General features: G+C 38.9%; 1 protein-coding gene across 3 annotated transcripts; it reads right to left on the bottom strand.

Moving 5' to 3' along the window:
* Nucleotides 1-117: 117 nt before the first annotated feature.
* Nucleotides 118-11964, bottom strand: LOC103980202 (uncharacterized). Of its 3 annotated transcripts, none has more exons than XM_009396518.3 (8): nt 11519-11964; nt 9434-10933; nt 8092-8280; nt 4265-4360; nt 3910-4072; nt 3492-3624; nt 1643-3409; nt 118-1547 (listed from the first exon to the last, which is right to left on the bottom strand). In XM_009396518.3, the coding sequence occupies exons 2-8, from the start codon at nt 10797-10799 to the stop codon at nt 1131-1133; spliced, it is 4131 nt and encodes a 1376-aa protein (XP_009394793.2). In that variant the 5' UTR covers nt 10800-10933; nt 11519-11964; the 3' UTR covers nt 118-1130. The 3 variants fall into 3 exon arrangements, with proteins under 3 accessions (XP_009394793.2, XP_065001714.1, XP_065001715.1); XM_065145642.1 differs by having other exon boundaries at nt 9434-10930; nt 11519-11948; XM_065145643.1 differs by having other exon boundaries at nt 9434-10920; nt 11519-11948.

The raw sequence follows: 11964 nt of genomic DNA, 5'->3' as shown, positions 1-11964 counted from the left end.
ACGAGGTTACGAGGGTCCATATGCCCATCCTTCTGGAATATACTCGCTCATATAGCAAACAAAAACAGTTCTTCTATGCTCGCTCATTTTGGAAACAAAAACAGTGACCACACAAAGTGGAAGACAACAAGTCTGCTCATCATAGAGGCGATTCAATTTCCATGATTTCTGTGATATAACTCTACATTTCCCAAGGATTTCCAGAAGGGTCATTCTGATTAGAAAGCCAACCGAGAATTGGCCTCACTCCAACAGATAAAACATTAAATTACTAAACTTGTTCTGCAAAAGCCAAAAGGAAAAGTTGGCCAAATAATTTTCTATTAATCTTACTGTAACTTCCAAAAGAAGGGTGGCCTCAAAATAAGCCTGTATGATCCAAGATAGACCAAAAGAATGCTAAGACTCATTCTCTGAGGCCAACTCATCGGGGCTCACCCTTCGAATGCTAGCGTTCCCCAGCCAATTTTGTAGTGCATGGGTCCCTTGACTCAGATGCACTTGTACATCCATTTCAACATGGAAAGATGGCCTGTATCTAAAGCATATTCTAGTGCACAATAACGGAATTTAATTCTGCAGCAAATTTTGATATGCACAAACTGCCAGTGTTATAAAGCTTTCAGGGGCTTCCGCCCATGGACCTGCACCATAAGCCTGCAGGAATGATGACCTGCTCTCAACCACATCATCCCCAGCTTCCTGACTTGTTGGAGCACTTCAACTAGCACCATAAGGTCTGGTCTTAGTGCAAGACTCTTCCAAACATTTTCTTGCCTGTAGTGTTGAAGCTTGATCTTCAACGTCAAGATACAAATTCTTAACCCGATGTCCGCTTATCCAAATCATCCCCAGGCTCAGGCATCATGCCTGTTCCAACTTCCCACCGGGTGCTCTCATCCTCCAAATTAATCCTTCTGCTTGCCTTCTTCCAATGGTCGAGCACATGTTTCCGGCACATCAACCCCAATGATCAGGCATACCAGCACCACCAAGAATCTTTCTTGTCAAAAGAAATTGGAACGAAAACCTTCTACGCCTTTGACAGAGAGCTCCCTGGCCTTACTTCCAGTTGACATGAATCCAATCAATAGACCCAAATAGCACCGCCTGCACGTATCAGTTTCATGTTATATCACTCTTCTTGAAGCCCCGTAAGAATTTTGCCTCTTAGTAATGCCATACTGAGAAGCATCTCGAGATCTTTCACTTGAATGTCCCAGATCCTCTGAAGGACTCTCATTTGACTTCAAATTCCTACAACTACCATTTCTTGGCAGAAAAGAGTTCGACTTGTCTTCATCTTCGGATAGTGCCCCAGACTTGGTTTCTGAAAGCACATCCAGATGCCGTTGTCTTTGTCCACCAGTTCGTGAACCCCTCATGTTATTCAATGAATCTCTTGCAGGAGATGAAGTAGGCCCCTTCAGTACCAGGAATTCCTTGGGGATTTTTTCCATATCAACAAAACATTTTCGTGATTTAGCATCAGCAATCAAAGCAGCCCAGTCTTCTGACTGCACGAGAGCATTGGCATTGCCAACCACCTACAGTCAATTTGATCATACAACATCATTAATTTAAGACTTTCCAGGAAAACTTCAAGCATCAAGTAATAGGGTGTCCATGAAAGAAAGCTTACCCATAATGCCCTTCTAGCTCGAGTAAGAGCAACATTCATGCGACGAATATCAGCAACAAATCCCACCCCATGGTTTGAGGCACGCACACACGACATGATAATCACATCACGTTCCTGACCCTGGAATGCATCTACTGTATTAATGTAAATATCCTTTCCTTCCTCCGAGTTAAGAACCTCCTCAAATTCTCGTTGTAGACACTTTAACTGCAATTTATATGGCGTAATTATCCCAACAGAGACCTTTTTCCCACCATTTGCTTTCACAAACTTCTGAAGATGCTCATACAAGCGCAAAGAAAACTGTGCTTCATGAACATTCTGGTATGAGACAGATCCACCCCTGTGGGATTCCCGTCCATGCACAATATCATAGAAAATATAAGGCCGCAATAACTGGTCTCTATAATACACTTCATCAGCTAAATTTACAACACTATCACTGTCGGTCAGACGTCCTTGATAGAAATATCGTGAAGGGAAATCACGAATTTGGGGATGCATCCTGTACTGTACAGACAATAACAACGTTGGGCATCCACCTTGCTGAAATCTCTCAAAAAGGCTTCTGCTATAAAGCAAAGTTCCAGCAGCTTTACTTATAACAGTTGCAGGAAGTTGCTGTGGATCACCAACCAAAACACATCTTGCTGCACCGAGTGAGAGCGGTGGAAGGACTGCAACTTCACTAGCTTGGGCAGCCTCATCAATAACAACCATATCAAATCCATGAGTGAGACGAGAGAATATTTTGCGACCACTGCTCGACACGGTTGTGAATACAATTTCAGCCTCATTGGCAAAACTTGCTTCAAGGCTGGCTCGAGCATCTTCCAAATTAAAGTTACTTCCAGGCCGGAACCTGCTTTCCAAAACAAGGAGACGGGACATCTCAACCAAATTTTTGTCCCTGCTTTCTACAACTGCAGCAAGGTTCTGGAGCAACACATCACGGCTTTGGTCCCGAGCGGTAAGGACATCAGGATCAACACCAACAGTTCCTTGTGATCGTCCTGCAGCAGCTGCAACACTCAATTCCCTCTGCAAACTTGATATTTGCTGTACAAAATGGCATTCACGAACTTTCAACTCATGCAACCAACGAAGTACTTCTTCACGGCCTTTCAACAAAAGCTGCTCAGTTCTTCGCTCAACAGAAACTGCCTGTGCAGCTCGGGTTTGTGAATCTACTCCAACACGAGCAACGTCAGGACGATAGACCTTCATCTCTCCATCAATGAAACCACGACCAAGAACACGTGCTAGCAACTCATCTGTCGCAGCATTTGATGGAGCACAGACAAGCATTCTCGGTTTAGGGCAAAGTTTTGGGAGAGTGCGTAAGAGACTCTGGTCCATACTCTGTAAGACTTCATCTATTGATCCTGTACTAACAATCTCAGAGTTGCTCTCAGTTGTTTGCTTGTAACTTTCTGGAGCAAGTTTCTTAAGCAGTGCGGTGTAGTAGTGCTGATATTGGACAAGATGGATGACGTTTAGCATTCCCCAAACGGTATGTGTTTTCCCAGTTCCAGGTGGGCCTTGAACGAGCGTAAAAGGCCAAGGATCTTGCCTTTTTGTCAACCCACTGTTTGTACCTGCAGCAGTGTGCATAGCAGCCCACTGGATTGCAGCTAACTGTGGACCATTAAATGTCCTATGCAGATGATCAACAAAATTTTGAGTAAAACAATCAGGCATAGCAGGAGGCTGCTCATCATACTTGGGAAAATGTTCTGGACTAGGCATCAAAATTGCAGTTTGCATCTGTATACATTGACCATATCATTATGAGCAGACTAGAAATGCATGTTTAAATTCTTGATGTCACAAGGTTATGATATGTCACCTGTAAGTTAAGACGGCGAAATGCATGCAAAGCAATGTATTCACGCTGAGTAGTTGCAAGGGATCCAAGGATGGTTAGATACCAAGTAGTCTTGGGTTGAAGTTTCCTAAGAACATGTTCATCATCTATCTTGCTGCCAAGGAAACAAGAACAAACATCATCAGTATCTCCCGCTTAACAGGAATGGTTAAGCATCTATGTGTGTATAGCTCACTAGTTAGAGAGTAAGCTAGTCTACTTAGCACCAACAAGTTTAGCACAATTTTATCCAAGCCTACACCTATATTACTACAACCATTTTAACTCTTCGCTAATCAGTTATTCAACTTAGAAGTTTCACAGAACATCAATCAAGTGTTGATTCTAGAAGGTATACGTGTGCATCTCAAAAAAGGGGAAAATTAAAGATGGATATTACCTACTAGAGTCATATAAATCCCCGACATAAAAATGAAGAATTGCTCCAGGTGGATCACGTGTGTCAATAGGAATATGTCGCCTAACAGTACCCAGAACATGTCCAGTAACTTCATGTTCAACATCTTCATTTGCAGCAGAACTATTTCTCCTACTAGATCTAGCTGCTTCCAAAAGGATGAGAAATTCAAGTAAGGCTTATGAATTATGATAGAACATCATAACTAAAATAATTACAATATATCATTTTCCTTTTCAATATCGAAATATTAACCAACAGATAAACTACATGTAACCTCATGCATAATAGTTAACATATAATTCACAAAAAGGAAAATTGAAGGGTAAATTCAAACCTGTACCAGGCCTTGGATATGACAAAACTGCAACATCACCTTCCTTGAAATTCCACTTGCATTCATGAGCTGGAAGAACTATGACATCATACCAGCCTGAATACAAATATATAAAATGACATTAACAAGTCAATTAAATGAACCTACAGCAATCATATCTTGCTGCACATAGCTCAGCAGATACCTTAAATAAGTGTCTATTGGCAATATTAATAATAAATGACATATGCACAAAAAGTTTCAAATACAGGTTGGACTGGTTTGACTAGTAATCATAATCTACTGGTCCAGCCAAAGATTGGTACTAGACCATCTATCTCGATAACAGTCAGTTATCAGATGGTATAGATCGGTACAACCAAGTGCACTGGTACAATAATGGTCTGACAAGGTGTGAACCAATATCAGACCGAAAATTTGAAACCTTAAAACAAATTATATAAATCATTTAAGTGGAACTAATGTCTTGCCCAGTAACAGCAAGAATTGGGAAGCAAAATATTAAGCATTAATGTGCCAGTCAAGACTCTAGAGGGAAGAAATACTACTCAGCCAGCCACTTTGACAGCAAGTATTATTCCCTCGCAGAATAAACACTTCCACAGACTACTTGATAGATTGACCTGTGTGAAAAATAAAACAGGTATATTACCTACCAAGCAAGTTCTACATCCTACAGAATGTCAAGGCTCAATCTAATTCCTTTACCCACAAAAGGATGGCTGAGTAATCAACTCTGGAGCATAACATTACCAGCAAATAAGCAATGAGGGGAAAGAAAACTTCACTTAGCATTTTTCTTTTGACATGCGGCATAAAATACCCCAACTAACCATTAACCTTCCATGGCAAAGGACACAAGTCCTTTTTGCACCAATTGTATGCAGCATGTCTTTCTTCCCTGGTTAAGCTCATATCCAATGTTCCGAAAAATTAAGGGAATTACGGACACTGCTGCCAACAATCAAGTAAGCTTCTTGTGAATCATCTAATGACTAAATTGAACCTCAACATACTAGGTTATACCATTTCAATCTTCCTGAGGAATGATATTTTCTTATCAATATTTATCTTATGTTATTGAACAACGTGAAAACTAAAAGATCAGAACAACCATACAAAGCATGGAAGCGAAAAGACAAAGCTTTCCCCAGAAATGACAAAATAAGAACCAACCTATAACTATGTAAAATAAAGAAATTTAATCAGCAACCATGACCTAGAAAGACTAAAGATCAGCAAACAGATCACATCTGAAAAGATTAAAAACATGAAATTTGCTATGTGGCTAAATAACAGAAATGTGAAATCTCCAATACTTTAAATAAAAAAATTAGAGTGTACAATCTGGTGCTATGGAAGGTCTACCATAAGCTTAGTTTCAAACTTAAATCCTCCCCTAAAAATATGAGCAAAAATAAAGATATTAAATTCCAAGTTGTCACCTACAACATTCACTGAGAGTTAACATTCATGGAGATCACCTCATCCAATCCTTAGTAGTACTTAATTCTCCCAAACCATCATCAAAATGTTGGATCATATATGGATGAAAGTAATTGCTTCCACTGTTGATTTCCTCTAAACCACCCAGAATTCTGAGGGGAATAATATCACCAACCAACATATTACTCTTGGTAATTATTACTCCTATCATTAAGTCTGATGGCACGTCTAATCCAGATTCTTTTGTTGCAGGAACAGGATGTGGTCAAAGATTCTAATGGGGATGTGAAGGCAGCAGGATGGACTAGTTGTGGAGCAAATGAGCCTAAGGAGGTGGAGAGGAAAGCAATTTACAAGGAGGATGGACTAGTTGTTCTTGTTCATTGGAATGGATCAATTCTGTACATGAAAAAGCACAGGTGCCAAGGTAACTTAGGGCTTTGCACAAGGACATTTTGAAATTGGCCCAAAGGGGACAATATGTTCTATTTTAAGCATATTTTCAGTAGGAGAATTAACTTTATAGCTCACAAGCTAGCAAATTTAAAGACTCTTAAGACTGATATCTCTTGGGGAGAGCATTTTGATTGGGGTGTTATGATCAATGATGTAATTTCTGTTTCTTCAGTAAATTAATGGCAGTTGGTTCTTAAGTAAACATTTGAACTCTCGCCGCCCAGCTACTTCGGCAAGAAAAAAGAAAGCACAAGCATGACAACACAGAAAAAGATGAGATATTTTTATCACAAAGTTCTTTCACCAATGATTGGCGCATGCTAATTACCTTGTTGCAGAAAACGTAATTATCTATCGATTCCTAACAAAGAGCTAGAACAGGGTATAACACTGTAAAAAATTTTACAAAAGAACTCAATGAAACTCATCGCCTAATAATGAAGGAAGTTACAGAAGGACAAAAAAGCAAGATGCTGACCAGTAAATTACATCAACAAAAGAAGATCAGTGCAACAGAGTGAAAAATACTGAACATTCTGACACTGATAAATTAATTGCACAGGACTAAGTGAAATAAAACTTCAGAGGTGCTTACAGCATTACAGGATTAATGAGGCACTGACAATATAACACAACGATACAATGTGGAGAAAAGGGCACGTAGAGAAAGCAATTGCAGTGGACAGGAGAACGTCAAAATAGGACAAGGATTATATAATTTCAGTTATATTATAATTTCTCTTAAATTTTCACATTTACAAACACTTTTGAGTATGTCAAAATTAAAGAAGAACCCAGTGTTATATTAGAAAAAACAAAAATTGCCTATATATTGTCCTGCAAGAAAAATGTTTACATTTTGCACAGTATTTTCCTGCAATTAAAATATCAAATTGACTGCTAATAATCAAGTCATCAAAGTTTTATCAGGATTGAAAAAGATAGAAAGAATGGATATGAACAGATGAAGAGCCTAAAACAGTGCTGCATGGCCACAAATGAGAACTGGTTATGGATGAAGGATGTGTATCCAAATGTCTGATGTGGAAATCACAAAACATTCAAAATTACAAACAATATCTCATGAAACCAAACATGCTTACCTTATATATTATATACTATATATGATATATTGTAATTTATATATTTTCCTTTTTTTCTCTCACCACTGTTCTTTTCTCTACTTCTTTACAAGAAAGGAATGCAAGGGAACCTCCTAGTTTCTGCCACCTTGTCCGAAATCTTAGGCTCCTTCCCATGCTCCCCTCTATAACCCCACATCTTGGTGATGCCCCTATCTGGCATCACTTCTTCCTCTAAATTTCCTTCCCACCAGACATGTCATATGACTCCAACTCAGCAAGTTTGATGCATACCAATGAATGTCTAAGAAATCAACACAAAAGATATCAGTTAACATGTGATTCAGAACTGAATAAGTAAAATTCAGGTAAAACTAACCTATATACATAAACAGTATTAATTTATTTCATATCTGCATGTACTAGGTCTTTGGTCAATACCCACTCAATAAAAGCAGCACAATTTCTCACCTTTATGGTGACTGGTTCCCGTTGTAGACTCTGTTGGGCTTTCCACAAGTTTGAATGGATCTCACACACTATATAGGTCTAGGATGATCGAGACCTTGTGACCTATGTCCTTATTATGCACACAGAAAAAAGGTTGTCATGCATAACATCAAGGACTAATCATTTTAAGTTAAATTCATTGACTTTCTACACTGCAACAAGTCCATAAAAAGTTACAAACGAAACTATCTGCTAACTATAAAAATCAAATTAAATTTGTTGTACTTTGTATTGGCTTGACCCAGACTGCGTCTATCAAAGAAGATTGGAGAAACAAAACAACTTGGTCATAAATTGTTAAAAAAAAATAATACAAGTATGTCATATGAATACCTCTTTCTCGTCTTTCAACATTCTTAACACGAATCATTATATGTGCATCCCTTGTTGTAGTCTCCTGAAGCTCCTCATAGGTGCTGTACAGTTGTGCTCGACATTCCTCAAAAAGCAAAGGCTCAAAAACCCTCACATACTCCTCAACAGACTCAAAATGTTCAGGCACACGCTGTAGCTCTGCCTCTTCTGCACAAGATCAGATATTTCCAACCATATATTTGTTACTCTCAAGATCTATAACCAAGTTACCAAACAATTGCTTCATAAGGACTAGGATGGACAGAATAAGAAGACAAATTCATAAAACTAATAACCGATGACATGGTTGCCATGCTTACATAAGATCGCATACAATAACTTTGGCATGTAAAATATGCGGCAAATGGTCAATAATACATACGAAGAGTAATACAACTTAACCAGCAATTTACATACATAATAGAACATAAATTGATCTCTGTACCACATAGAGAATAATCAACTTCAGATCCAAGACATCCCAAAACCCAATCCTACCAAACAATCTGCCTATTTTTTTTCATAAGAATGGCCCTCATGAGGTTATGTAATGCATATTTTGCATACTGGTGATGTCAAGCGACTGATTGATAATATTTATTTTACCTAACTTGCTCCTGCCAGTAGTCATATGCTTGTCTCAAAGATTAAGCCATGCATGTGTAAGTATGAACTATTTCAGAGTGTGAAACTGCGAATGGCTCATTAAATCAGTTATAGTTTGTTTGATGGTACGTGCTACTCGGATAACCGTAGTAATTCTAGAGCTAATACGTGCAACAAACCCCGACTTCCGGAAGGGATGCATTTATTAGATAAAAGGCTGACGCGGGCTTTGCTCGCTGCTCCGATGATTCATGATAACTCGACGGATCGCACGGCCCTCGTGCCGGCGACGCATCATTCAAATTTCTGCCACATACTTCCGAAATAGATATAATGAACATCCTGAATGTCAGTTATCAAGGAGATACTTTTAAATTCCACTACTGACAGTACAATTAATTACAATGGAATCCATCTTCCACCATCAAGCATCAACTTTCCAATCTTAAGTTTCAGTCATCATTCATGGCTGAGTTGTAATCTTAATAAAAAAGCAAATTCAGTTGTATCAAACAACTCTAATGTTGAGATATTTAGCCTATATAGTCCTAAAAATCCTAAAATTCCCCAACATTATTTTCATATATATCAGTTGAAACTCATATAAGTAACATAGAGCATCTCATATCATTCTCTGCCCGGAATCTGGAGCTACAACTAAAAGCAAAGGAAGAAAAATAGTGAGCACTGTACATGAGCAAAGAATGTGACAAACCTGGATGATGCCAAAATTTCTCATTCGTCACCTCTCTAAGAAGCCGTTCTACTGATGTATCCAGGTTCTGTAAATTAGACGAAGTAGGCCTCTTTGAAGAAGCGATTTTTTTGGTTCCCACTTTTTGATCTGCGACACTTTGCCCAGAAAAAGGGAGACTTTTAAATTGTCTGGTGTCAACAGGCTGCTTACGTGGACCCTGCCTTGGAATTGGTGGTGGGTATGTATCCAAAGCAGAACCATTGTGGTTCATCTTTTTAGACCTAGATAAGCCTCCTGAATTTAAATCACCATTTGTTTCTGTTTTTTGATCAACTGATTCAATAGGAAAACCACCTTCAGCATCCAGGATATTAGATTGCTTTTGTTCTTTGGTTATCATCTGATTTTGTCTCTCGGCAATCCGGTCAATAGAGGATGTGGCAGCACGAAACGTATCTTTAGCAGTACGTGTAACAACAGTTGCTGAAAAAGAAGTTTGTCGCCTAGGTGTTGCAGTTTTCACAGAACTTGCCTGCTTAGCTTCTTCCATGTTTATAAAGACAGTTTGTCTGGCCCTTTTCTTTCCTAACATCGCCTCCTTGTGCTCATCAAGTTTGGGCCTCTTAACAGGATTATTGACAAATCTCAGAGCATGACTGGCTTCAACTCCTCTAATTTCTTTGTGCTTTGAAATTGAAGATTCCCCCAAGCCATCAGCAAGTACTTCTTCTACTCTGGAGTCAGAATCTGAAACTTTGTGGCTCTTTGAGCCCAAAGAATCATTTTCTTTCAGGTCTTTAAAAGATTCACCAACTTCATTATCGCTATTCCCAATATAACTAGAATCATTGTGGCTATTCTCGTCAGCTCTAATACAGTCAGGTTCACTTTCTTCATTCACAATCTGCTTCTCTGCAGCTTCAGAGTCAGGTACCTTTTGCTTGTTGGTAGAAAAGCTTACGATTTCATCTGGATTGCCACCCATATCAGACCATTCACCTTCTTCTCTTTCAGCTGTTTGGCCATCCTGATCACCCGATGACACCAACTTGCTAGCTTTGTTATCATCCTCAAGACTTGCAGTTACAGATGTCAGCATTTGGTTAACGCTTGATTCACCATCTAATTGTTTCGGACATTTCGCTTTTGGCAAATCCTTTTTCCTAACAAAAGGTTGAAAACCAGAACCAATTGATGCATGTGTGAAAGCATGGTTATTCAGTATTCTTTGACACCCTTCTGATGATAGAAACAGATTTGAGCTGTTCAAATTGCCAACTGGAAGAGACTTTTGGGGCTGGGAAATTATAGGGTTATCATTATCGCCTTCCTCTTCTGTCGGAAGTTCATTAAGATCAAAAACAGGTCTTCCACGGCACCCCATTTCATGTGTACCAACATAAAAAACTGATTGAACAAGGTTCTATATGAACAGCATCATTTGGAAATCCTTGTTGATATCCCGATTCACAATTTGTGGAGATTTACTGTGAAAAACATAGTTCCTGTATAAATCTTCTGAAAATAAGTTACAAGAGAATTAGATAAGAAGTCCAAATTTTAAATATGATGAAACAAAGTACATGAATAAATTAGGCAAATGAATAAGGTAATAGAGTCTAAGGAAGTCACACCTTATCGACAATTGAAAAAATAACACAATATGTGGTCTCAAACAATTCTTCCATTAGATTACTAAATCATAAAAAGGGACAACAATTGGTGGAATATTGTAAATGAACAAGGTAATATTATGTAATCTATACCAAAGTTCAAATCCTGGGGAAGAGATCCTTATTGTCCATAAACATTTATGAATAAATTAAATGCTAAAATACGGCACAAATGACAAGTATATCATGAAGCAGAAAAACAGAGAAATTAGCATGGTGGTCAAGAAAACATGATCTTTCATAACTATTCAATTATATGTCATGCAGAATCATAGATCTAACGATTCTATTTTCTTTGTTCACGATTTCAGATAAGTTACTGGCACTAACCCTAATAATCAAAGTCTCTTAGTTCTAAGTCAGAAGCACACTTTGGTAACACATTTCACTTCAAATTTTAAAAAAATATGGGTTCGACAGAATCAATTACCAAATGAAAATCCATTACTGGAGTCCTCAATTCAATAATCGGAAACATCCTCTCGCTTGGAAACCAAAAGCTCAGTCGCCGAGAGAAATTATTTTGCGCCCTACTCGTCAAGGGCTCAGATCACGGACTTGTAGGGCTGATCAGAAATCAGAACACGTGTTCAACGACCTCATGGTCATCAATCTACCACAAAACGACCAATTTCCACACATAACCCTCGCGAAAGTAGCATCCAACCGCGAGAGCAGACCAATCTCAAGCAAGCCCTAGGGTTTCGGAGGCACAAGAACAACCGGCGGTCCAAGGGCTTCCAGGAGGAATCAGAAGCGAGAGGAACGGAACCGACGAGGCGAGATCTCAACCAGAAGCGCACGGAGGGGAATAGGAGGAGTCGAGGGGGGTCGAAGACGGATAGAGATCGCTTCGAGGTCGCAATGCGGAGGTGA

The sequence above is a fragment of the Musa acuminata genome, chromosome BXJ3-4 (genome assembly GCF_036884655.1).
Source record: "Musa acuminata AAA Group cultivar baxijiao chromosome BXJ3-4, Cavendish_Baxijiao_AAA, whole genome shotgun sequence".
Lineage (NCBI taxonomy): Eukaryota > Viridiplantae > Streptophyta > Magnoliopsida > Zingiberales > Musaceae > Musa > Musa acuminata.
This window is presented reverse-complemented; position numbering and strand designations above follow the sequence as displayed.

Coding starts and splice junctions, on each gene's coding strand:
- LOC103980202 (XM_009396518.3), bottom strand. CDS start 10,799: ATGGGGTGCCGTGGAAGACCTGTTTTTGATCTTAATGAACTTCCGACA. Junction 8,281..9,433: donor GAAATTTTGGCATCATCCAG/GTTTGTCACATT, acceptor GATCTTGTGCAG/AAGAGGCAGAGCTACAGCGT. Junction 4,073..4,264: donor ATATCCAAGGCCTGGTACAG/GTTTGAATTTAC, acceptor TTTTGGAAGCAG/CTAGATCTAGTAGGAGAAAT.